Below are 27,425 nucleotides of genomic sequence, written 5' to 3'. Positions count from 1 at the left end.
TCAGAGACATAATTTCATCTGTTTCCTTTGTAATAAATCCTTCCTTCTTATATTTAGGGAAATTGATAATAGTTTGACATTGTCTTCAGTCATTCTACTCTTGACACTAATTGTATGCAATCAGACCCCAAGAAAGGTAGAATTGCTTGTCACTGTTATACAGTATCTTAGCTGCAAAGGCTAGGTCAATCACGTGCTTTGACCCTAAAACTAAATTAAAATCCAAAAACCCTGAGAACTACACTTCTTTATCACAAACAAACAAAAACAGCATTTCAAGTTATTTGGAAGCATAAGTGTAGGGCATATGCACTTAACCAGCATGGTCAAAACTTCTGCATAATGTGTCCTATGGACGGAAGAAGGCACATACGTAAGTTTAAGAATAACTTTTTTTTTTGAAGTCTTGAAGTGCACACTTGAAGTGCAGAAATTTGCCTTTAAAATGCAATTGCCAAGATTTTCTTCGTATCATGTGACTTCAAGAGCTGCTATTTAAGAGTACTTCAGACTTACAACAAAATGAGGGGCATGACATGCAGAAGGCTGCTTATTTCAACAATTAATCTAGGCATACATCTTGTTAGACAGCAGTGTTAAAGATGTATAAACAACCTTTAAACAAGATAGCTTAAAGAACAGAAACAAATCTTGCTCTAACACTACAGAGCTCAACACAGTATATCCAGTAAGATAAAGTAGATGGTGGCGGTGTTTTGGGTTCTGGGTGGAGGCTGGTGTCTTGGTGGCCTGATGGGGCACTCATCCTGTGCCCAGCTGGGGAGGATGCTCAGAGTCCCTTCTGGTGAGGGCAGTATGCCAAATGGATTTACCTACTTTATTTGAATACAAGAAACAGTCTGTTGAAGATATTTCTAATGAGTTAGGTCTGCTAATATCCTTCGGTCTGAAATTTTCTTTGTATTTGGGGTTAAGTTCAATCATGCTGTTAATAGAGAGTCTATGTTTTCAGCTGCCAAAGACAAAACAAACTTGTCCATCATTAGGCAAAAATGTGATCACCTTTGTAAAGAGAAAAATATTCTTGAGAAAATGCATTATTTTAACAAACTAGCAAGCCAACATGGGCCAATATGTCACCATTAGGCATCAGTTCCATGAAATGAGCAAAAAGATGCATTGATCATATCTGTCCTGGACTTTACATATCACATATATTATCACTGAGGAACATAGTTCTACTGAAGGGGGCTGAAGTTACAACTTTCTGAACTGTTCCTTCTTTTGGCATACTGAACAGACATCCGCCGTATGTATATCACACCATTCTACCTTAGATTATGTCTCTGCTAAAAATCAAGGTCTATCACTCTTCATTTTAACAACACATATGCCATATGCATAATGATTGCAACTCCTTTAGTTTTGTTCAATTGAATGCAATATTTGGTTAGAAACTCTAAAGTGGGACAATCCAGACAAGATACTTCAATTACCCTTTATTCCACCTTTAATAGAAAAGAACACTAATTAATGGCTGTACTTTTTTAAAAATAAATCAGTAAGTGTTCCCTTGCATACTTTATCTTTCTGTAGTATCTAGAGGCCTCAACTAAAATAAGAGTCCCACTGTAGAAGTGGGAAGACTGTGACCTACTAAAGCAATAAGCAAATCATAGAACAGGTGGAAGAAAAGTTCTATATATTTTTGACACGTGGGAAACAAAGGCATAGTGAGATTTTTTTCAAAGGCAAGATTTTGTAGTAGTTCCTGTAGGTCAAATTGAAAAATGCAAAAGATACATAATCCATTTCAGATCTTTTATATCTTGATCCAAAATCTTAAAATTTTGTGAAATTTATTAGGACACCATTATCTCTAAAACAGTAATTTGTAAGTTACTGGCTGATAGAATAGCTTACTTTTTAATCCAATAATATGATTTTTGACTGTAGTGTTGTATCAGTACTGAGATAATGACTTTGTTCATGAGTATTATCAAGCACGATGGAAATTATTGCTGTGATGCTTCGTGTTTTTAATAGTTTACTCTTACTGAGAATTCACACTTTGGACAAGCTGACAGACCTTGAACCAACGTCAGGAGCACAGGGCCTAACAGAAGATGCCATTGACATTCTGGGCCCACAGGATGCTTTTTCTCCTGCTACAGGTGAGTGAGGTGGATTTCAATCATTTCCAAGTTGTGCAGTTTACCAGCACAGAAACATAAGAAGGTGAATGAAGATAGCAAGCCAAAAGACTGTATTTCACTAGCTGATTCAGAAGAAATGAAAGCATAACTGATAGTAACAAAACAAACAAGGCCTATGCTTCTGCATTATCCTGAAGTTTCATTTAAAGCTATTTTTCCTTCATATTTGCCTTTAATAAGAATAGGATTAAAGAATCAGAAAACAATAATTTAAACAAACTGTGCTAAGGTGTTGTATTTTCCAGTATGAAAAATAGCTCTGGAACTGTGGACTGTTTAGAGGTTTTCTTTAATAATATGGTTATCAGTGCTTTGAATATTCATACCTACTTTTTGAACCTTTCTGCACTGCTAAGTAATAAGCAAGACCTGCTGACTATAAATGCTGAAGATCTCAGTTCCTTAGCTTGCTGATATTACACCATCACCACTGGAGGTAAAAAGGCTCAGCTGTACCAACTCCAAACACAACCCACCCCTTAGAACTTTCTAAAACGTCAGACATGTGGGCAGATATTTATCCTCTATACATAAAAGCCCAGTTCTTCCTTTATTGAATACCTTACATTTACAATGGCTTCGTTGGAACATACAAGAAATATAGAGCTGGACACATTTTATAAACTATAGTCCTAAAACTGTACATTGACAGGAGTATTTGCCAAGCATTATGTCAGAGAAACCTAGTTTCAAACCATTGCAGATTATGGAACGAAAGCTGAAGAGAGAATGAATTAGTCATTTCCATTAAAACTATGAAATAGAATTGCCTAGCAACCAAGAAAATTAATTCAGAGACTAAAATAAACACTGTGACACTGACAGAGCAACTGCTATTCTATCCCAACAACCATAAAGGCACTTAGAAAACAGACCAGTGTTTCCTCAATTTTTTTTAACAAAGGAATAATAAACAATTTCAGAAAGTGAGTCATAATGGATAAAGAATAAAAATAAAGTCAAAGCAATTGCAGAAATCTAATGCAAATAATTGCCCTCTTTTTATAATGTCATTAAAATGAAAAATATATATATAGCTTTTTTTTTTTTTAAATATTCTGACAATAGTGACAATTGACATGGAGGTTTCTAACCTACTTTCCCCACTTGAAAAGAGTAAGTTTGTTTCATTACAGTCATTCCATGCAAGTATTCTCCATTCTTCTTGCTTGCTTAATTTATTGCAGAATTTATGACCATGCCTACCTGAAAAAGCTCAGCAGCATTCCCACCCACTACTAGCCCTAGCCAAATTATTACTCCTCACGCTGAAGGTAAGATTTTAAATTATACAGTTTATCACACTGATGGTATAGGTAAAAAAATAAAAATAATTAAAAAAAATAAGGACAGTAAGGCTGACTGCAGTAATTTAGTTTAATGACTGCTACTCTTATATCGGTTGTTACATCTGGGCCACTGTGTAATTCATTGTCCCTGAAGGACTACAAAAAGCCTAGTAAAATTATCCCCTTAGAAATAAAACAACCACATTCTGTAGCAACTCTGAAGTCTATTGCCTTGGCAGGATATTAGATTAAAGGAATGATTACAGATCAGCCATTTCTGAGTGGCAGTACCTTCAGACCTCTAGTAGTAGTCAGTCTCTCCAGCTTAAAGTACCAAGTTTGTACACACTCAAAACAGATCAGGAATTACAAGGGCAAGAAAAACCAAAAGAGAAAAATGAGATCCCAGGGGACATCACAAGATTTAGCAACTGCAGAAGCTATGTCAAATCTAGTTGAGTCTACATTAAAAGATAATAATAATAAAAATAAGCCTATATGAGAAATAAATCAAGGAAGACAAGTAGGAATAACCGTAAATTAAAAGAAAACTCCACAAACATGTACATAACTGCATTCCTCTCTCAGGAATAGAGAACAGAGTATTTCAGCTCTCTGAACATCTATAATATTCACAAAATACATCAACAGATAATTACAGGTACTTTAAAATCTTTGAACCCGCATATTTCAGACACATTCAGGAAAGGTAGTGGTGCTTGAGCTGGATTCTGAAAGTAACAAGACTGTTAATAAATATTTAAGAAAATACCTGTTTTCATGTAGCATGGGATATGACAAGTAATAACGGAAAGATATCTGTTGGAAGCACAGGCAATACAGATGGTATGGGACGTGTCAAAATGAAGAAAAAAATTAACAGCAAAAGTCCCCCCTATGCAAACACATCCACAAAACCAATAAAGGACCCCCAATGTACATAACAGGTTCCCCTGTGTCTTAAATATTTAATGACTGCAGCAGATGGGTTGGGCAGAAAACATATCTTGTCTGAACCATTAGCATAAACACAGCTGACCTGACAGGCCTACTCACCACTATGTTATAATTACTCCAGTGTTTTCACTAGTGAACACTGTTTATAAACCTATAATAATTTTGAAAGATGACATCTTTGAGAAATGGTAGTTTCCATATGCTGTTGAACAGCTGCAATAAATTTACTTTTATTTTCTGGCCTTTGCACTACATGCCCTGGGTGTGACTGTAGATACATGTTTTACTAAACTTTGGTTAGCCACAGTGACAAGCATCTTTTTTCTGATTAATTTTATCTGCGTAATAAAATGGAATTATAAAACTAGAAGTTATTCCTGCTATTTCTACAAATAGCTGAAATTTGTTTCATTTTTCTCTTTAAGATTTTAATAGCATAGTTAGTTAATATGGGGGGAAAAAAAATCAAAAGCATCCATTTTCTGTGTTCACATCAGACATCGATATCAACGTCTACTAATCACAGACTACCACGTAACAGACACTCAGTTCAGAAGGCCTTAAAATCAAAGATCTACTGCACTCTTCCCCACAAAACACAAGCAACTAACCAGCATGCTGCATCAGATCTGCATTGAAAGACCAAAAGTCTCACTTATAATTCATTACAGGATGACAACAAGAAGGATAATACCAATTTTGTATGTCCTTGTACTAGCAGCATGAACTTTATGAAATTAAGCTCCCAGATAATCTTAGAAAGCAGACCATTCCCATATTACAGGAGAAAGGTAAAAAGAAGGTCACTAGCAGCCTGCCTTGGGCAGAATTCCATCTGCATGGTAAATTTGATGATCAGCTTGGCTTAAGTGTGTGAACAAGACACACCAGCAACATATTTCAGTATTGCTAGAAGGTCCATTTTACTCTGCCCAATAGTGTGTCCATCCTCTAGTAATTCAAGGAAAAACACAAACAAAAATTAAACCAGCCAGAGAAAAAGAATAGTATTTCTTGGAACCTACATATGGCCCCTGTAGACCTCAAAGCATATTAATTTACTGTAATACCATGCAAACAAGCAAAAAATAAAATAAAAAAATCTCAAATTCCATTCAGCCTTCCTTCCAGTCTCTTCTCAGACCCCATTTAATTGCTTCACAATGTCCTCTCACAGATTTCCTGCCAAAAACCTGACAGCTACATGTAAATTACTCTGTGGCAATGTTAGGACCTAATCTTAAAACCGTGCACATGCTTCATTTTTGCATAAGTGAATAATCTGTATAAAACCTATGGGATTACTGACAGTGCATGACAGCAAAAACATATATGTAAGTCTTCTCAGGATCAGAGCCCTGGTTACTGATTTTCCAGGTACTGAAGTTACTTAGGTCTATTATTTCAGTGGCATTATGTTACACTAAAATCAAGAGCAATATATAAATCTACAAATGGTACTCATTTTTACAACAATGCTGGATAGTGTGAATCGAAGTGGTCCTTAATATGTACTAGGACCATGAATTTTCCAGCACAGGAGAAGCATTATGTAACAAATGCAGTCAAGACAAAATGGAAGAAGTGTTTTATGGCTTGAAGAGGAGCAGATCTCAAGCTAGTTATGAAGGAACACTTGGAAAACAAGAGATCGTTCCCTCTTCCAGACTCGTTCAGCAATCTTGTTAGGCCACATGGTATTAAGATTCTTTTGAATAGCATGACAACTACAAATAGAATCTGCAGATTTTTATACGGAAATGCAACCTACGAAGAGGAAAGGCAGGGAAAGATCATGGATATGCTTGTTTATTATTTTAAAAGAGTTTAAGAAGGATCAGAATAACAGGTTAATCAGAGGTAGCCAATAACCTCTCAATGAGAAATCACAAGGCTCGAAAAATCTCTGAAGACAATTGTACCGCTGTATTGAAGCACCCCAACAGATAGGAAAAACAGTTTATAAATCTAACACGCTCAGACTATTTCATGAGAAAATAAATCACTGTATTTGTACCACTGAACTAGAAATGTAAGCTTCTTCTATATAGTTGTGGTTTATCAGCAAGTCATGAATGAAAGCAAACTACATAGAGTGGGAAGCATTTCCTGCTAAAGCTACTCTGTTAAAAATCAATAATACACCATTCAATAATATAAATGAATATCTTTATGAACAACAGCAGCCAGTAGTCAACGGTTCTTTTCTCAAGGCAATTTCAAACATTTACTTCCATTCTCATCTATGCATATTCTGTTACTATTTACAGTAACTTAGCAACCTACTATCCCCATAAATTCAACAAGTACGTGCTTGTTATTGGTATAACCCTTATTTAAAACACTATCCTTTAAAAGTTTATCAGCTCTTTTGTGTCATATGCAGGATTCAAAATGGTATTATTTACCATTATTGTTATCAGTAAAAATAACAATAAAGATCTGCTCAGGGAAGTCTGCTCAATTAAAGGTTTTTCCACAATGGACTGATCAAACAGCGAGAGAGGCTGAATTGGGCTCACTGTGCCCAGCAGCAGCTACTACATCCCCTTTCTTCTGCCGCATCTATCTGCTGTATTTAACATTGTACTCAGGTAAGGTCTAGAAGCCTGGGTCTGCTCAAAATAGCTGTAGCACCTTCTGCTCAGTTGTTCCCTGTCTCCCTATTAAAAAGGGACCATATCAGGTGTAAGCATCCCTGAGACCACACTCAACCTCCAAGAAGAAAGAAAAACACCATCAGAAGGAAAAGAAAAACACCCCAAACTGCAGATGTTTACTAACGTGAAATGTTAAAGAATAGCCCTAAGAGTCAGGACTTTATCACTGACAGAACAGAAGTAAGAGAACTAGCAACAGTGCCAGATTTCCATAGCCTTTCCATAACCTCCAGCGCAGTCTTGGAGGATTCACCCACAGTAGCTGCAACAATGTCTTGCCCACCACAGTCCAGATTCCCTTTGTCATACCAGAGAAACTTATGACAGCATCAGCTATGAATGCATGCAGATTCTTCTTAAGTACCACCAAAGCATCGAAATGCAGGTTACTGTTGGTAACCTGCATTTTATAAAAGTAGGAGAGCTTTGAAGGTGAAGAGTTGTCTGAGGTGAGATTTGTAGTAGAAAGTTAGAGGAGATGAAAAGTAAGTGATTTGGTAGATGGAAGCAGAACATGACAGGATGTATGCATTAGCTTTTTTGTTCTGGAAAGACAAGAATCAGAGCACTGTGTCAGCCAAAACCTGGCTCCGTTAGGCTTCACATATCCCCTGAGATAGACCAGATCCATGTCACCAGAAGCTCAGGATCTGCTTTTTCCCTCCTGTATAAAAATTTGGAAGCCTAAATTCTTAGCTACAGCCAAACATGTTCCAGCACAGCTCACTTAAGAGTTGTAAAGAGACACCAGAGTCTTCCCATGGTAGATTTCTAAAGGCTTCTAAATTGATCCAAAACTATGCCAGCTGCTTGCTATTGCATATAGCCTAACGGAGTCCGAGAAGATTTGGTGGAAAATCAGGGGGTGGCAAGTTTTAATGAATTACACACAAAAAGCTAAGCTGATTCACCAGTAGTAGATGGTGCCACTACAGTGTGGAACCTCCCACACTGGCTACATCACCTTGCTAGGCAGGATATGCAGGCTGGCTTCCTTCCCCAGAGAATCTAGGCCAACAGGTCAACTGTGATCACATTATTGCAAAAGTTAAGTGATATATTCTCCTTTTCCAAGCAAGAAGGTCTTTTCTATCTCTCATCATTTTGAGTTAAGGTAAAAACAAATTTGCTCTCCCTCTTTTCCTTACCTGTGCATAAATTCAAAGTACTAAGACATTGCTCACTGTTGCAATATTACTCATATATGCAGCTGCCATGAATGTAGCATGTTACAGGCTTCTCTCAGGAGAAAAATAAAAACCAAAACTGTTAAGCTACACATGCTCTATTTTAAAAAGAAAATCTGAATTTATGCTTCTGATTATTTTTGTGTAAAACTTCTCAAATTATGCATTTACCAACATTAATCCACAAATATAAATCTATTACTACTCTGATCAGAGTGCTTGTGTTTGTGTTGTTTTGTATTTAAAATTATTGAATTTTATATCATGATATCAACACCTTAACAGGGTTTTGTTTTTTCCTTAAAAGACAAAATGTAAAGATTTGGAAGCCATTTCAAAACACCCCACTTCAAAACACAAGTTTTGTGCATAAAGTGCCAGAATTCCCATTAAGGTCCTCTACAGGTCTGGCCTGAAAGACTAAATGTATCTTTCATTCTTTTTAGTCAAATATTGTCTTCCAATCTTTCCATAGCATTTTCAAGCTTCTGAATCCCTTCGAAGGTGTTTCAAGTCATACCTCTTTTTCCTTCCCTTTTTCCATCATACCGCCTCACTTTAACCTCTACCAGCATAATCACCTCTACTTTTTTCCCATTGTGCCTTAATACAAAGCAATCCCTGCTTAATCACTTTGCTATGCTACTATACTGTCTTCCTTCTTATTTCTCCTTAATGTCTGATTACCTTCATAAATTACCTATGGAAAAATCACCCTGTTGCAGATAGAAGAGTGGGATGTGAGCAGCTATGACTTGCTTAATAAAGATTAAAATTCCAGATCACCTAAGATTCTTGTACTTTATTAGATCCTTCTCCTTCAGTCCTTCATGTAGTACTTGTTTTGATTTCTTCTGGGAACACGTAATACAAGATGCTGTAGGATTTCATTTCCATGCATTCCAGATGCTAAGAAGAAAAGGGTTCCACAGAAACAGAAAAGTGGGACAGTAACCACAAAGATCTTTGGTTTTGGTTTTGTTTAGGAATAGGAAGAAGAAAAACAAAACATTCTTGGGGGTACAAATGGGAAGATACTAAGAAGTTAGGAATACTTATTGGAACTGCAAATACTATACTTTGTTTGAGTTTTATTTATACTCCAGCAGTAGCACCTTCCTGCAAAGGTTATATACCAAAACTGCAGCAAGTGCACCTTCTGCTAAAAAGTCTGAAGTCACAACAAGTGCAACAAATGCATAGCTTCCGTTACACCCCTCTTAAAATGACAGATTTTTGCTAAAAATTGATACTGACTTTAATACAATATTCATTTATTTCACTGATGTATTATCACCACCACCAGGGAATAAAAAAACAAAACTACTAGAAACCTCTACTATGTCAACCAAATGAAAATTCTTCAGAAACTGTTCAAGCGCAAATATCAGGAGTATTATAAATGCAAACAGAAAAAGAAATTCTTGCACTCAGTAGTAGCTGATGATTTTCTACTTCCTACACCATATGAGACTTAACAGGAAAGAGCAGGTTCTCACCAGTTGGAGAAGACAGATTGAAAAATCACATTGGCAAAATTGTTTAAAGTGCTTATCAGAAATGAAGGCATAGTCAGAATATAAAAGAAATAATTTTTATATATATCAATCCCATTTAGAGCCTAACCACTAAACCGAATCTAATTTATTTTTGCTATATCTGAAGAATTTTGTCATAATTAAATGTTGATTTTTTCAGAGTAATTAGAAAAACAGTATACTGTTTTTCCCCCAATTGTGGTGCAAAATTGTGCAAAGTTTTGCACAGATTTATAGTACTATTTTGATACTATATCTTTTAAAGAATTGGCATAAATTAGACATTTGGAATACATTTGACACTTTTTTCTAAACATCTACATATCTTTCATATGAAATAACTTTCTTCTAAAATAGCTTATTTATGAAGTTGACACAGAAGTGTCAAAATTACCATGAAGTCTTAAATTCTCAGGCATTGAAAGAAAGATTCATTTGAATACTTTTTGCCCTCTAAGAATTCATAGAAAAGTACAATTAGGTCATATTGATGCTGGATTTTCATGCCTATGACTAGTATCACATTAAGTCAGTAAGAAATACTGTTTTCTGCTATTAAGAGAGACGCTTCAATGTTAAAGATTAAATAAACAAGGAAGACTAAATTTATTTGCATCATTATCTGTGAATAACAGCCTAATATATTGAATAACAACAGATATTCAAATTACAGCTCCTAACATGAGAATCTTAAGTAATGTAGTCTGTAATTATTACATTAAAGGAGAATAACATACAATTTTAGAACAATTAATTTCAAATCCATATTGAATGATGTCATGGCATTTTTATTTAATAAAAATAATGGATTAACCACTAAGGAATATTAAGCAAGAAATATAGTGAGAGACTTTGCCAGATGCTAAAATTTTCCTCCATATTTAACATTGATTAAGAAGGAAAATTACTCTGTTAGTGGCTTTGCGATTGTCAAGTGAGTATTTTATCTGACTCTTACTATACATACACACACATTTTTAAGAGCAGGTTAATAAACATGTTGAAAGTTAAGACCATGCTACTCTGAAGGAACCTGTAAAAATCCAGCCTGAACACAAGCTTGGTAACTAAGCATAGATCTTAAAACATATTCCCAAAGTAAAGAGAGATTGACCTCTGCCCATCAGGTTTTCTTCAAGAAGCATTGCAAATCCAGGTTTTGAATGAAGAACATCACCTGGCAAAATTCTTCTACTTCCTACTTATAAGACCAAATTATACAGTAATTTGTACAAAAATTACTTGTTAAATTGATTATAGTTCAGGGGTCCTAGAAGGCCAAACAGAGTGCTAATAACATAAGAATCTAACTGAAGATACAAGCATGGCTCACACTTGTCTGGCATTTACATTACAGGATGGAAATTAACTGCTTGGGTTTATTTACAGATAAAGGCACCCACAAAAATCAAAGTGCCAAATATTGTGATTTGTTCATTTTTATTTTTAACCTACTTAATAGCAATAATCAAATGAGAAACTGGACAACAACTCTCTTTCAGAAGTAAAAAGATTTAAAAGACTAACTTGCAAGGGATGTCAGCAATGTTTTGACTATTTCAGCTGTTATTTTATTTCTGAATAGGAAATAAAAGTCACTTTCATCTTGTTTATATTATCCTACTAATTCACTCCATATACCAGAGTAAAAGGAAGCAGTTTACCTCTTTCTCATGGCTGCAGAAACAGAGTCTGTGTGTACACACTAATGAGATAGCACCCTAGACTCCATTACATTCTTCTGAAACTTCTTAAAGCTCTCCTTCACTGGCATACTGTGGATGAAACCAAAAGAGCTTTGGTAATAGACTGCAAATCCACTGAGATCACTAATTCAGACCAAATGCTAACTCACTAATTCTAATATACAACCATTACCTGTCACAATAATATCATGTACTTCTTCTATATGTTACCAGTGAAACCTTTTCCATGTTTGTCAGGTATGCTACAGCCAAGAGAGCTAAAATAAAATCATCTCTTCCCTGTGCTTGCTGCTGCACAAAAATAGACGCTCTGCCCATTCCCGATAGTTTATTTTATAAAGGAATTCAAACTACTAAAAGTTATGGATAAGCTATAAAAAAGCATGTTTGTTTTCAAGTGGTGTATATCTTGCTGTGCTATAGATTATTATTTTTTTTCCTAAAATAGATACATAGTGAGAATAACTCTAAACTCCACACTGCCAAGTCCCACACAATGCAAAAATTACAGTGCCTGCCCTCTGAAGTTTTCTAGCATGGTGAATGACTGGGGTGGGGGACATCATCGCTTTCATCATGGGAATGACTGGGGTGGGGGACATCATCGCATCATCAGTGCTTTTGTGGAGAGAGGACCTGTTCTGCAGGAGCTGGAGCTTCTTCCACATAGCATAGCTGACAGTTTGACATCCTTGTCTTTCAGACACTGGCAGTTGAGACCTACCACTAACACACATGCTAATTTGTGCATGAGATTTTCAAAATTAGCATGCATCCCTAAAGACACAGCTTAAACTTATGCTTAGTCGACCTGATCATTTTTGAATAATAAACCAGTCACTGAAATTACAGGCTTTAGTTATCTCGGATTATCCAGACAGCAAATTTGCAATCAAAGTTCTTCATAAGTTATAGTTCCTAGGCATGTAGCATAATGTCAGTGTTATGGAAATTGTTAACAAATTGATATTTCTGAGATGTTGTGACTTTTTACTTTCTTAGAATATTTTAGCATTTTTAGCATATTGTAGCACACAGTTCATACAGACTTTCTGTGCACCTTCATTTCTTGGACAGCTACAGATAGCTGAGTAGGAAATATATTTGAAACATCCTCCCTGACCTGCACTGGCTTGCAAACCAAAGAAATGTGATATCAACAAAGAAAAAAAAAGTATAATACTTTAAAGCAGAAGTATAAATACAGATTATATGTGGTTTAGATTTCAACAGCCTCACACATGAAAACTGCTGGACAACAGCATTATTTCCATTTACCAAATGAAGGATACTGATGCAAGAAGAAACAACATTTTCCAAGGGCAATATAAGAAAATATCGGTGGAAAAAAAATAAGACAATTTCTGATTTCTAATCCTTATTTGAACTGTATCATTTCTAGTAGTGCACTACTTACAGAAACAGGATGTGATATATTCCCCTGCTGACAATTTTCCAAGTTAAAGCCAGAAACAAATTGTACATGTTAAATGCTAGAATGTACAGAGATTGTGCAAGACAGAAAATCATTATTTGGAATCACTATGGTAAGAATTATGTTTTCACTTATCAATATCTTATTGCACAACATTCTGTAAAATAACAAGACTCCCGAAACCGCAAGCCTCTTATTAGAACTATCGTTATCATATTTATGAAATGCATCAAACTATTCACTTCCATCATGGCTGCTAGGAAGACGTAATGCTGTTCAGTGGGAGGTTCAAAACATCTGCTGTGAAGAGCACAGGAGTTGGTAAGCAGTGGCAATTTACACTCCCATTGATTTTGTAGGAAGCGGAGGAGGAAGAAAGAAACAAACAGTTCCTCTCAAAATGGCAGGAAGATGAAAATCAGAACACAAATTAAAGTTCTTAGGGCACTATAGTTAGAAGAACTAGTCTGGAACTATACTAAAGATATCAGTAAAACACGTAATAGATAGATTATGCTAAGTAAAAGCAGAAAACAGGCACTACGAAAGAGGAGTATCAAGTAGTCAATAACAGTCAATACTTTTCAAGTACAAAGTGCAAACCTTAAAGGGATCCATGATTTCATGATCATCCCCTATACTTTGCTAAAATTCCAACATCTGCATTCAAGCATCCCCCAAAATTTATTTCTCAGGAATTTTTCTTTTTGATCCTAAACCATACATTTTCTTCAAACTCTAAATACATTTTAAAAGTCATCAGAATTCAAAGTGGGAACACGACAGGTTGAAATGACAGGTTCACAAATATGGTGACAGCAACTAAGCAGTACCCCCTTCCACACCAGTAAGGAAGAAGAAATATAATTTGTCAGCTCTTATCTTTCTCTTGTCACTGTCCATGATGACAGCTGGATACCAATAAAGGGGAAAAAAGGCAAAACACATGGCTTTATAAATGGGAAGGGGGGGGTGGGGGGGGAGGCAGAATAAGTAGTGTTAGCTGTTGTAATCACACTATTAATCACACCATTTTGCCTGGCTATTGGTCATTCAACTGCTTACCATATGAACAATGAGAATGCAGTTCATCAATAACGTGTACTTTTAATATATGAATTTATTCACTTTTTTCTCTGATTTTTTTCCCCCAATGAAAATTTAGGAATTTTGCATTTCACACTGTTTATTCAGGCAATAACAATGAAACATTTTGATTCAGTGATCAAACAGTTGGATTTACTTGTTCTAAAGAGAAAAAAAAGTCAGACAAAAAAAAAAGCATATCTTCAATTTCTAAATGAAAACCTAAGTAATTCAAACATGTAATGAAAGCACTGATTTTATATGCATAAAAGCCTTATTTTCCCATTATTTCTGCTATTTGCAAATAAAATTTAACTGAAGGAACTGCTGAAATCACCTGCAGATACTAATCTATTTATATATAAGTATGCATACACCAAGGATGCAGATCTATCTTCCCTTGGTCTTCTCTTTATATGTACCGTGCATCTAGACAAAATTAAGAACATAAGCAATCCAAAGCTGTATTCTGTCTAAATGGGTCACTTATAATGAGAAAGCATGACATTTACATGTAGCAAGCAGATTGATCAGGGAGCAGAAAACAGAATATGTCATCAGCTCAGAAAAATATGCCTTTGCAGGCAATTTATATTAACCAACTTGGTGAGTTCCTAAATCCTCCTCAGAAATGGAAATAAATGCAAAATGAAGAGCATACATGATTTAATGTGGCAAATATTCATCAGGATTACTCTTTGTGCTTGCACTAGAGTGAAAGGAGAAAAAAAGACTTGATTCCTTTGACTGTAATGCTGCTTGTACAGAATAGCATTTAAGTGTAGGGACATTGTGAACACTGTTTTTCAGAGATTCACAAATTAATAAACAATCAGCAATAATCTTAAATTGCATCTTTAAGTGCTAACACATCCTCCTGTGTTCAGTTATTATCAACTTGACTAGAAACCTTAGAACAGAAATGCTCTGAACGTGCTATGTACATCTTGCTAAAGCAATTTCAGCTGCACTGTGCAAAATGAAATTCAACAAGATCCAAATCTGTACAATGTAAATAGCAAGGCTGCTTCAACACATAGCAAAGCAAAAGTGGAAAAAATGCAGAGAGAAATATCAGTACTGCCTAAATATATACAATATATACCCCATGTCTTTGTTCAGACTGGATTCTCATTCAAGGTGTAAATACTGGTTATATTGTTAGATATTCAACAGCAACTAGCTCCAAATATTGTGTGAGTAGCTCTCTCATAGTTCACACTAGGCTCCCTTGACCCAGCCAGACAAGCGTGAAAACATGAAATAAATGAAGGTTAACAAAAACTGGTCTGGCAAGCAGTCTGCACTAAATGCTTGAAAAATTATAAGTATAAATGTGAAATTCGATGTTTAGATCTGTTTAATATTAAATATAAGATGACAATCACTATATTAATGCTAGGTGCTACTGCAGAGAGATAAATGAACATAAGTGATACAGGGGAAAAAAAAAAAAGTAACCTTTCCCCATCTGCCACATAAGGATATTCACTAACCTTATAGCATGCTGCTAAAGCAAACAAGGAACTGCAAAATAATTATCTCCTCACAAACAGAAAGCAATTTTATCACAATACCTTTCTGTGTTTGTCCCTCTTCCATATTCTCTTCCATGGCTACCTTTCTTCACTAGAAACAGCTACACAGAATTAATCAAAAGCTTCAGTCAGATGTAGGAAAAAGTGTGGATTTTTTTTTTCCCTGGGAAGCTCCAACAGCAGAGGCTTAGGCAAGTCCTCAGAGCTTAGCTAAGGCTCCCTCACTCTCCTTGTTTGCTTGGAGACGGGCTGTCAAGTGTAATTTCATTCAAATTACTCTTCCGTGAAGATTATCAATTTTTCTTCTCAAAGCTGCCCATTGTGTACCACTGTAAGCAGGTATTCAAATGAACAGCCTGTGAATTTTGGGAGGAAATTTGGTCTGAGCCCTTATGGCAATGACACCGATTCGTAAACCTCACTTTGCATATAAAATGGAGAAAAGAGATTGAGGTTTGTATTGAAATCTGTGTTTTAAATTGGAAACAGGCTGTACTGAGAACAGATGGAGGGGTGTCCTCTTAACGTGAAGCAGACCACCAACCCATAATTCCCCCTATTTGCTACAGAAGTGGGAAAGCCCAGATGCCTGTGGGTTCTTTATGCTGTATTACTTGTCTGTCTTTCTCTCTCTCCCTCCCTCCCTCCCTCTCCCCTCCCATATCAGCACATTTAAGAATAATATGACTCTTCATTTCCCCCCTTCTCACATATTGATATCATCTGGAACTAACAACAAATATACACTATTACACGTATTTTTTAATATCCTAGAAAACCTCTGTATAAGACTATCATTTTGTATGCATGTGTGTGTTTATACACACATGCAAGCACAATTTAATATATGATATTAATCACTGCAAATTATATGCACCCTATATATTATTTGTCATCAATGTTGCAATAAAAAGGAATTCAGGGGTAGCTCAGATTTAAAAGAACGCTTGCACCAATTCTTTCTGTGATTGCTAATATCCAAAATTATCTGTACACTTCAATTCCCTGTTAAAAAATTGGACCTTCTTAAAATAGTGAAGCATCACATGTGTGAGTGTACATGAGGAAGCACACACAAACATGCACACTTAGGAAAAGCATAGGTTAAATACACTGTGAGGGCACCTACTCATTTGGGGAGCTCTGCAGTCTTATTTGGAATGCAAATTGGACACTGCAGTCTAGCAATAAATTAGCATTTTTGTACCTTAGTCTACGGGTAATGTAACATTTTTAAAGTCTCATCATTTCACCAAAACTGCAATGAGAACACAAATTAACTTTTTCTGTAGAATTTGCACTTCTCAGCCTTCTGGGGAAAAATGTGATTAAAACTTACCCACAAATAAAAGCTACTATGGCTGAAAATTCCTGTTTACATATAAATGATAACTTTCTCATTCATTTACTTCATGCTTCCTAAATAGAAGGAAGCAATAGGTCAATCTATGTCACTAAACAAAAAAAAAAAAGGTTTTGGATAAATTTTATATATAAACCTGTTAAAAATGATTCATACCAGAATAATTTCTATATATTATGTTACATTTCTATATATAAATTAAATAATTGAATACGTAGTTATTTAGTTAGCCAGTGCATTTTCTACCCCTCTTTTCCCCTCTTAACTGACCTTTCTAGGCTTCTATTTTCTGGAATAATTGAAGAACAATGATCAGTAGTTTTAGCACTCAGATCTAATTGATTGTCTCAAACTCAACACATTGAGACTGCCTATACACATGGAATTGCTCTGACATCATAGCATCTCAGTGTCTTCCCCCTTTCTAGGAATAATTTGTTCATTCACATTTTAAAAATATATATATTTATTTTAAAAGAGAAGATCTGTGCAAGTCTCCCCTGCTGTAGAAGTGACATTTACCTCAATCTCTCCAGCCCCTCACCTCCCTCTGGGGAAAAAAAAAAAAAAGTATATATAAGTAGTATATATATATATATAATATATATATATATATATATATATATATATATATATATAAGATCATATGTGTATATATATATATGATCTGACAGAATCCTGGGTTTGGAAAAAATGTGAAGGAATTTTGTACAGAAACAAAGAGGAATGGAGGAACTTGTCACCAGGAGAGAACAAGTCTAGAAGACGACATACCTTTTATTCCCCCTCTGCACTGCATTCTTTTAATCCCATACACATGCAAAACACAAACAAACAGTCACTAGCTTAAACATTGTTACTGGTACTTTTTCATGCATTTTCTTACATAAATATTAGTAAGTCTTCATATTTACAAAAAGTCTGGAGAATATTTTGATTAGGCTGGTACTTTCTTCTAAAGTTTGTTTCCTGTTGGTAGTACCAAATATTGAGATAACCAACATCTTTAACAGGGATGTTTGCAATAACTGAATCTATAGGTTGCTTATGACACCAAATAGCCTTGTTCCTTTACACAATTGTACAATGATTTATTGTTTAAATTTTAAAAGCATCCAAAATAGAAAATAGGCTAGAAAGACAAAATTGGAAGAGGATACGACTTATCTGTATAATCATAAGTGACACAGGAAGGGCAAATAAGAAAAACTTGTTTCCCAATTAGTTCAGTAAAGGGAGAGGGCTGAAAAAAAAAAAAGGGGGGGAGGCTTAGAAGAAAAGAAAGGTGTAGTAACACAGTGTGTAGTTAAACTGTGGACATTGTTGCAGCAGGGTACAGTGGAAAAAAAAGAGAAATGAGAATCTGGATCACATAAAAAATTCACAGATCTGAAGATGGCACCTCTGGATCAGGAGACCCCTGAGGTGCTAACTATTGGATGGTAGAGAAATATTTTGTAGAATTTTTTTTTTTCCCTGTACTGCTTCCAGGAATATCTGCATTGGAACACAAAAAGATGAGATGTTGGGTTAAGTGAATCCTTGATCTAGTTCCTGTATTCATTTTCATATCAGGTTCACACACACCTTGATTTTTATGATGGGATTTTTAACTTCCTAAAAAGACTGCATTTATGTATCAAAAGTTAAGCTGAAATCACAGTGACTGGTGAAGCAAAACTCAGCGCTGTCAAATAATGGCTTTGAGGTGTGTGTTTTTTTCCCCCCTTGCAATGGTCAATTTTTCTGTGCATATATTATTATAATAAAGGCACTAAGAGCTCCACCTGGTAAAGATCAAATCCTCCAAACTACAGGAGTGTTGAAGCTCCTTCTTAAGAGGACTCTGGTAAGTTTCAGGTGTTATTAACTGCCATCCATACAGAGAGAGAGATTTTATATCAGCTTCCTTCACATTTAGCTGCATTTTATTGACATACTCATTGTACAACAGAAGTCTGTCTTTCTAGACATGTAAGAACTGTTCTGAGAACCTTTGCAGGTGAAATTACGACTAGGTGTTAATCCTAAATCAAACAACAGAAGAGTTCTGCAAGCATTAAAAGTAACAACAAAAAACAGAAAATGCTAAATTTATGCGACTAAGGTATAGCAACAGAGACTTCCTTCCATTCTTCATTGTATTGTGAAAAATGGTTGCCACCAGTGACGTACAAGCTATATTAAAACCATAACCAGAAACCACCCAGAGCTGCTAGCCTCCTCTTGCTGGGCATGCTTCTGGTGTGGAAAGAAGTTATTTGGGTAGGAACTACAGATGACTGCCTAAAATTCCCTCCTAATATGAGATGAGATTACTGGTGCAAGTGACCATTGGACAGCCATGCCATTTGTAAGCAGCAAAGCAAGACAGAACATCCAACTGTATAATGAGACTAAATAAATAGTTAATCAAGAGAATAATTGGAAGCTGATGACATTAACAGATCCCCTGGTATCCATTATGATATTATGAAATGTGGTTGAGCACTTACAGCTTTAAACAGCATGACAAGACACCTGACTTTTACTCCCAGTTTTATATGGCCTACAAATCAGTTTACCGCTCCGTTCCTCAATCCTATTGATTTCCAACTACATAATAAGAATAATGCTGTGGTGCGATGATGTCTTGATCAACACATGAAAATATTATTTAAAAAGCATAATGTTATTTATGTTGCTAATACCACTACCTCAATAACTGAGAAAGAAAAAACAAAAGCCAGCTAGAGTTACCCCAACTGCATTGCAGCACTTTGCCCATGACCGCATGAGCAAGTTGAGAAGTTTAGCTGGATGGATCTGGGGAGAAAAGCAATACCAACCAGTTCTGCCCATTTCAGGGGAACTAACTTCAGACTAACTCCAGTCTGGTCCCATGGATTCATTGCCCCTAAGGGGTGAGGAGGCATTAAGTACGCTCCTGAAAAGCGTGCTGTATTTTATTATATGAAAAACAATCCAATTTATGGTCTCAGAGGACATTCCATGATACGAGCCCAAATATAGCAGGTGGGGAAAATTGGGGCTTTCATTTTAAAAGCTCACTCCTGATGTGAATCAAAACACTAACATAGATACACATGTAGTAATTATTTTATGAAAATTAGGCATCAGCTTAGGGAAATCTGTGAAAGTCTCACAGAATAATTAAAATTGGATGATCAAATTTATTATTTAGAGTGTGCCACAATTAATATTCCTATTTTTGTATTCAAAATATTAATATAACTATAAAATGCTTTAACGAGAGATTTCATCTTTGGATACCCAACAGAGCAGATTTAGTGGAAGCACTGAAAAACTTTGTCCAATTTCCAAAAAGATTTGTCCAATTACACATTCTAGAATGCCAGTTTCTTATCTACAACTTCACAATGTACTTGTCAAATAAATAGCACACAGTCCTTCCCAGAGTTTAACTCATGCCAGACATTCATGCAAGTGTCTGGGGAAAGGAGAAATACTTAATGATATGACAAATTATCAGAATTAGTAGGGAAATGGTATGTTAACAGAGAAAGGAAGGAAGCAGAAGGTAAAAATGTAACTTTGGTTGAATGTTGTTGATCATCCCAGTTATGGTATTGTGTATAGCTCTATTAATCCCCCAAAAATTATTTTTATGAAATGAAAACATATTCATCCAAAGGAAAAGAGTAGCAATTTAAATCAGGCCATTATCAAAGAAATATAATCTAAAGACGTTTCAGAACAGGCCTTCACTTGATACAAGTCCATTGCTACTGAAAGAAATATTCAGGTTCTGACTAGTATCAATCACTGACTGCTAAACAGAGAGAAAAAAGAAGTGACATTCAAATGCAGAATACCATAAAAGAGGTTAAAGAGGTTATTATATTCCTATTTTGCTCAAGTCTGGATTTTACAACTGACAGCCTAATGGACATCCTTTAACATCCTTATTCTCATTTCCTTTTAAATCTTTCTTTAACCTAATACTTCTAGCAGCAGGGATTTTATTGAAGGCTAGGGTATGAATGGGATGTCCTTGCATGTAGCTTTATTATGTTCGAAACTAATAGATATTAACATAATTATCATGTTCAAAAAAAAATAAAATAACCCATTTGAGAAGATTTCATCTGGTTGAAAAAAAAAATTCTTCAGTAAGAAACTCTTTCACCACTGTTTGTGACACCCTACCTTAAAACACAATAGCTAAGAATTTGTTTCTCTCAGTACTTAAATCTTTTCTATATGCTTTATTAATCAAGAGGAGAATTATACTAAAAGACTGATTAATAGGACCTTTGAATCAGTCTTAATATACTTCTGATTATTATCTGTAACTATTAATAGTATTAACTATATCTTAAAACCTTCATTTTTGACTATATCTGTTCCATGACTATTATTAGTAAGGTTTTATTATTGGAAATAAGCAAAAATTTCCAATTTAAAGAGTTAACACTGCTAATACCATCCCCAAAAATTCTTAAGAGCTTGACTCACTTTGTTAGATAAAAATAAGAATATGATGCCTTTTTTAATAGGCCAAGTGTGAAGTAATACCTTTAGGAACAAGAATAGTTAGCCACATTTCTGAAGGATACTGTTATTCAAACCATAAACTCTGAAAAGATGCTGACATAGGAGAGATTGATGGAGGACAGAACATGAATGCGGGACAGCAAAATTCAGGGACACCCCACCACTACCACCACTTTTAAACATAAGGCACTCTAAATTGCTAGATTTTCCAACACAGGCACTCTAAATCGGAATTATACTTGAACTGAACATACGAGTACATTCACAGCCCAACAGCAGCTGGCTGTTGGCATCACCTTTCAAAACTGAAGGCCATGCTATAAGTACAGCGTTGTGATCCTTCAAGAGAGCTCTTTCCCTCAAAACAGTATTGTGTGTATTGGATGTTCAAAGAACATTTCACAAGGTAGCATACACGCACATTCTAGTTGACCCTGCTTATATCAGGAAACTTGAACTACACAGTCTCCAGAAGTCTTCACCCACCCCAGCCATACTGTAATTCTATTCTATTATCCCCTACTGAATATTATTGAAATATTCCATACAGTTTTTGGTGTCAGCAATGCAAAGATGCTTCTATAAAAACTGGAGATACTTTCAAAAATGGTCACGCACATGGTTACGTAAAACATCCTTTCACTTTTTAAACCTCAAAGTAATTAGTCTGGTAAATTTAACAAAAAGGTTAAGGAGCATCTACATTACAATCAAAGTATCTGCAGGGAAAGATCTAATTGAAAGCTGTTCATGTTAGTCAATACTGCTGGAATTTGAAAGACAGATTCATAACAAATTATATTTTTTTTTTCTTTAAAACACTAGAGAAATTTGTGAAGATTTATTTGTTTTTATTATTATCATCATTATTTTTGGTGATAAAGGATACAATCAAGATCTAATATTTTCCTAGTTATATTAGAGTTTAATTCGATCATAGGAATTCTCTGATTGATTCCTGCATTATGCAGAATTTTGGACTAGATGACCACACTAGTCCCTTCTGGCCTTTTAATCATTAAATTAATTAAAGTTGTAATGATGTTTGCTGAGAGATTTCATATCTTAATGTGCTGAGGAGCTCTGAGATTCCCTTGACTTCTGTGGTTTATGTACACCAAAGTCCACATTGACACAACTTCAAAATCTACATTTTGATGTACGTAAGAGTTAGTTACCACCAACAATTTTGCTTTGTGTTCCCTTCCCAACGATCTTTAGGTGCATGTTGTTGACACACTGTGATGAAAGATATTTGTCCGCATGTAACAGCTTGTATTTCTCTGGGTGCCACTGTTCCATTAGTGGTATCAGTCTATTAAAGAATTCAAGCACCCGTTTGCCTCTGTAAAGTTCCTCTCTTGTGTTCAAAGTCTGAGGCTTCTGAAAGGACTTTTTGATGCTTTCAAATGGTTGGACTTGGTCAAACATGGCTTGACAAGGACTACCTTTCTCTCATAAGTTAGGAGCTGAGAAGACAGCTGGGCACAGAAGAGTGTGCAACACACACAAAACACACAACTAAAATAGCAAGAATGAATAAACAGGGAAGGAAAGAACAAGAAACAAGATACAAATGCACGGACAAATGTGTCTGTCTTCAGACAGACATAATTTCTTGCTTCTGCTTATCAGAAAGAGAAGTTTGATGCTTCCCTTTGAGAAAACATAGGAAATACTGCTTCACAGGGAAAGATATCATCACATCTTTCCAGCTGAATTCATGCTCCTTCACTTCCATCACTATTTGGTGTGTGCAAGTGTAAGCAACAAAATTCAAGTTAGCACTAAAACATAATTCTTCTTTAAACCTTATCTTAAGGCTAGCTCTTTGTTACCCACATCCTACCTACAAGATTCAAATGGAAGAGTTTATTTACACTTAGTGATTGGGGAGCATATGCTGTTAAATATATATATATATATATATATATATATATTAATTTAAATGACTCAGACTTGTGACTCAACCTCATGACCTACAAAAAGCAAAAGATAAATCTACATAAATTTGTGATCCACTGCTTTTTGTGATGTACTGCTTTTACCTTTGTCTTCCTAGCTTTATGCTCATCCATTCCTTTTGCTTTACACTTCAGGTTCTACTCTTTCTCCACATGAACCACAATGCAGACGAGATAGCCAAACTTCTGCACACATGAAACAGACAAACCACAAAACCAACAGACTAAGCTACCCAATAGAATACCTGCAGTACCCTGGACAGTTGAAGTTATCTCTGTCATTCTACAAGTTGTAGTTTAGACACTGTTTGTTCACATATTATTTGTCACAAAAACAGTCTTTATAAACCTTTGCAGTAAAGAATTCTGACATCACAAGACATAAGAATAATAACAAGGAATTACCAGTGCTTGGCTTTTCACGTACTGGAGTAAAAAGTCGTGACATAACATGAATGCAAAATATAACTATGAATGATACCATGATACCGCCAGATTTTAAATCAGAAGTCCATAGGGAAAAAAGAAAAAAAAATCTTCCATGCAGTCGAAGTTATTTTTTTTCCCCTCAACAGATGCTCAGAAAACACAGAAATGAAAAAAATTTATATCTCAAAACATGTTCTAACTGTTGCTTTTTAGAAACTAAAATATATAGTGACACATTTGAAAAGAAATAATACAATCAATTCTGAGACTTTGTCTACTATATAGTCATGATTTTCCTCAGGAAAAGAGCAGCACATTATGGCTTCTAATGAACCACATGGAAACACTAATGAAAATTATGCATCTAAGACCATCCACATGTCACAAGTGCGTGGGAGGCACAGGTAGGGTGCTGAGGATGTCATTTTGCTTCAGAGAGTTGTCATGTCAGCTAATACAGTATTTTATAGAAGATTCAGCCGGGCTTTATGCAATATAAGTTAGAGAATGAAAAAGTAGTAATAATACAGCAAACAAGATGTCCTTGCAGAGGCAGTAAATATTTGGTTGCTAACGAGTTCAGATGCGCAACTGCAGACTCTTTACTTCAAGGTCTGGCTAAGGAGCAACTACAGTAGATTCTTTGTGTAGGTGCCAGCTACATTTTCGCTACCACTGGCCTTCCCTCCAACTGCATCCATTTCATCCAAGAGCTGAAGGGAATAAGAAAAACAGCCAAAAAGAAGTGTGGGGGGGGAGATTAACAGTAATGTGAAGAAAGAGAAACAAAAGCCTGCTGGGTGAGTCCTCCCACTGGCACAGAAAGCTCAAGGTTTTTGGACAATTGTGAAGCTGACAAAAATTCTAGATGTTGAATGCTTTATTTCAAGATCAAGTTTAGTTGCCTGTGTATAGTTGTTAAAACTGGAGAGATCACAAATCAGTGATTTGCAAAATAATGCAAGTTGAACAGTGCTTATAACAATTTACCAGCAAGCTTTTTACTCCTTAGTATATCCTCTAATGAGCAATGCATCACTCTCTCTGATAGTCTATACGTGACAAACGAAAGCAGTCTTAAACAGACATCATTGTCATTCTCTTAAAGTAACTGTCATGACAAAACTAAATAAAAACGAAACAACTTTCTTAAGAAAGTGATAGACATTCACAAGTTGCAATCTGTTTTTTCCTGTTTTAGAAGAGAGAGAGGACCCATACATAAAACATTCATACACATATGCATGTAGGTATATACATATGTATATGAATATATGTATACATTTTATGTATCTGAACAGAACTTCATAGGCATTTTCTATGTATACGCACATGTATATATATGTATATAGATACACAAATATATAAGCCACACACACTCCTGCGTAGTTCTGTTTAGCTGCAAAGTATTCAACAAGTTAGACTTTTTGGCAATATGGATGCCCAGCAACGAACAAAAGGCGTATAAATTGTGTCCTAGCAGACCATACAGTATGTGAAGTGCTGCACTACATCTCTCACCCCACCCCTTTATCATTCCTAGAAAATCAGAGAAAGATTTAGAAACCATAACTAAAATGGACCGTGCATTCACAGGCTACAAAAGAACAGTTTATAAATATCTTCCATGAGCACTGATTTAATGATGCTGGTTCAGCAAACTCTCCGAATCCTCTAATCCCTTTTTTAATCTCTGTTATATATTTAGTGCCTTTGAAAGGATTGAAGTAGCATACAATATCCTTATTACACAGCAACACTATAACAGCACAGCTTGGGGGAAAAAGAAATATTCAGAAAACATTTCTGAAGTGGTATATTTTAGGTGGTATTCAAGGTAGGATTCCTTTACAAACTCTAATTGCAATTGGTTAACACAACATGATTAGAGGATCTTCCTAATCTGGAAAACTAAATCACATAAATGGATTGCAGATCAGTTTTCAGACAACCAAAAAAGAAAAAGATCCCGTGAAGAGAGTAAAAGCAGGTGATCAACAACAAAACAAACAAACAAACAAACCACGTCAAAACAAAATATATTTTCTGAACCATCTCCTTTCCTGAGAAAATACTAAAATATTTTAGATATCAGATACCTCTATGACTTCCTTGCACCTATTAAACTGTAGTATTTTAACAAGGGAGAAGTTATAATCTCTTCTAGAAATTTGGCCAAATAAAATATAATAAAAATATGTTTCCTTAAATCCTTGGATAAATACAATAATTTTAAATCCAACACTTATTTTTTATTACAGACTAAAGAAGTTTTTCTAGCCTGTCTCTCAAATTATGGTCCAAAGTACAATTAAAAAAGAAAATTCTGGCTGAACAAAACCAGATTTTTTTTAGTTGTCATTATGCTCGTGACATCTATCCTACTAGCATAAAACCAAGTGATTTTGTTTTTCCATCAAGGCTTCAGATGTGGGTCACAGTAATTTGATCACTATTTCCTAAATCAAGCAATACATTGTAAATATGAAGATTCTTTAAGTCTTCCTGAATTTGTCTTTTAGATAAACAGAATGCCTATCCAATTCATAAACTATTTTCTAACCATTTCTAAAATGTCTTGTATACTTAACAGGCAGTATCTGAAAGAAGTAATATGAGATGTTCACAGGTGTGAAATAATCACCTGCACAACCTTTTTTTTAAAAAAAAAGTTTAAGGCAATACTATCCTATTAGCACACTTTTTCAAATTATAACTATCAGAATTTTCCCCCACATTTTCCTTCCTCCAAACAGTTACGTAAAATTAACTTATGGTGTCACATCTGCAAGATCTACCTCTTAGGAATTCAGCTGTAGCCATCATTCACAACTACCATTATAACAGGAAATTTAGAAGAAAGTCTGAAATACCATATCAGAGGAAAAGCAACAGTAGATACAACAGGAAGAAAGTCTCCCTTGGAAGAGACATTATGTAGTTTACTTCTGAAGTATGATCCCTTTTAACATTTCACACTTCCTCAGAAGTAACACGTACCTTCACAGTAGAGGCAGAAGTTATGTAGTCTGAATCATGCTCCCTCTTCTCCTGAATCAGCACAAAAATATGTTTATTTATTTTTACAGATATCACATGCTTACGATGTGTCAGTTCATCTTCATGTATACTTACAGCAAAAATGTGGTAGTGGGAACCATGTTGGAAGACATTATAACACGGAGAAAGTGATCCTGATGTGTATTCTGACCCCGCTAAGCCTCTCTAGCTAGTGCCCGTACTTAACCTGAGTGGCCTCTGAATGACACTACCCCACACCCTGTTACACTAGCTTGCAGGTATTTGGAAGATATGCAGATGTTACAAGAGGATGTACAGATGGTCCTACCTGGTGTCATATATGACCTGTCCTTTGCAGACATTTCACACTCTTTAGGTGAGAAATTAGTGGTGGGAAAAAAGATTACCTTTAGCTGAGAGATGAGTGGTTGCCTGGTGAGGAAAAGGACTCTGAAAGCGTGGCAGGTGGCAAGGTGTGCTGAACCTCTTCACAGATGGGAATTCTGCGCAGCACGCCATGGCCGCCTTGAAGAGGACTAATGCTGACATGCCTCAGC

At 35.5% G+C, this 27,425-nt stretch overlaps 1 protein-coding gene across 7 annotated transcripts in view; it reads right to left on the bottom strand.

The window, feature by feature from the left end:
• GPM6A (glycoprotein M6A) overlaps positions 1-27,425 on the bottom strand; it is a 176,660-nt gene that overhangs the window by 102,413 nt on the left and 46,822 nt on the right. For 2 of the 7 annotated variants that reach the window (XM_080590506.1, XM_080590508.1), the window contains exon 3: positions 26,848-26,898. The exons of 2 other annotated variants lie outside the window; for them this stretch is intronic. Coding sequence is in view for 2 of the 5 variants with exons in the window: in XM_080590504.1 (XP_080446630.1) it covers positions 15,613-15,649 (37 nt within the window). In the remaining 3 variants the exon portion in view is untranslated. Of the gene's footprint in view, positions 1-11,472; positions 11,584-15,612; positions 16,211-26,847; positions 26,899-27,425 lie in introns of those variants that run through there. 3 more of the 7 variants (XM_080590510.1, XM_080590504.1, XM_080590505.1) reach the window with 3 other exon arrangements.

The sequence above is a fragment of the Anser brachyrhynchus genome (genome assembly GCF_964034855.1).
Source record: "Anser brachyrhynchus genome assembly, chromosome: 4".
Taxonomy (NCBI): Eukaryota; Metazoa; Chordata; class Aves; order Anseriformes; family Anatidae; genus Anser; species Anser brachyrhynchus.
Note: the sequence above shows the minus strand (reverse complement) of the source record. Positions and strands in the feature narration are given on the sequence as shown.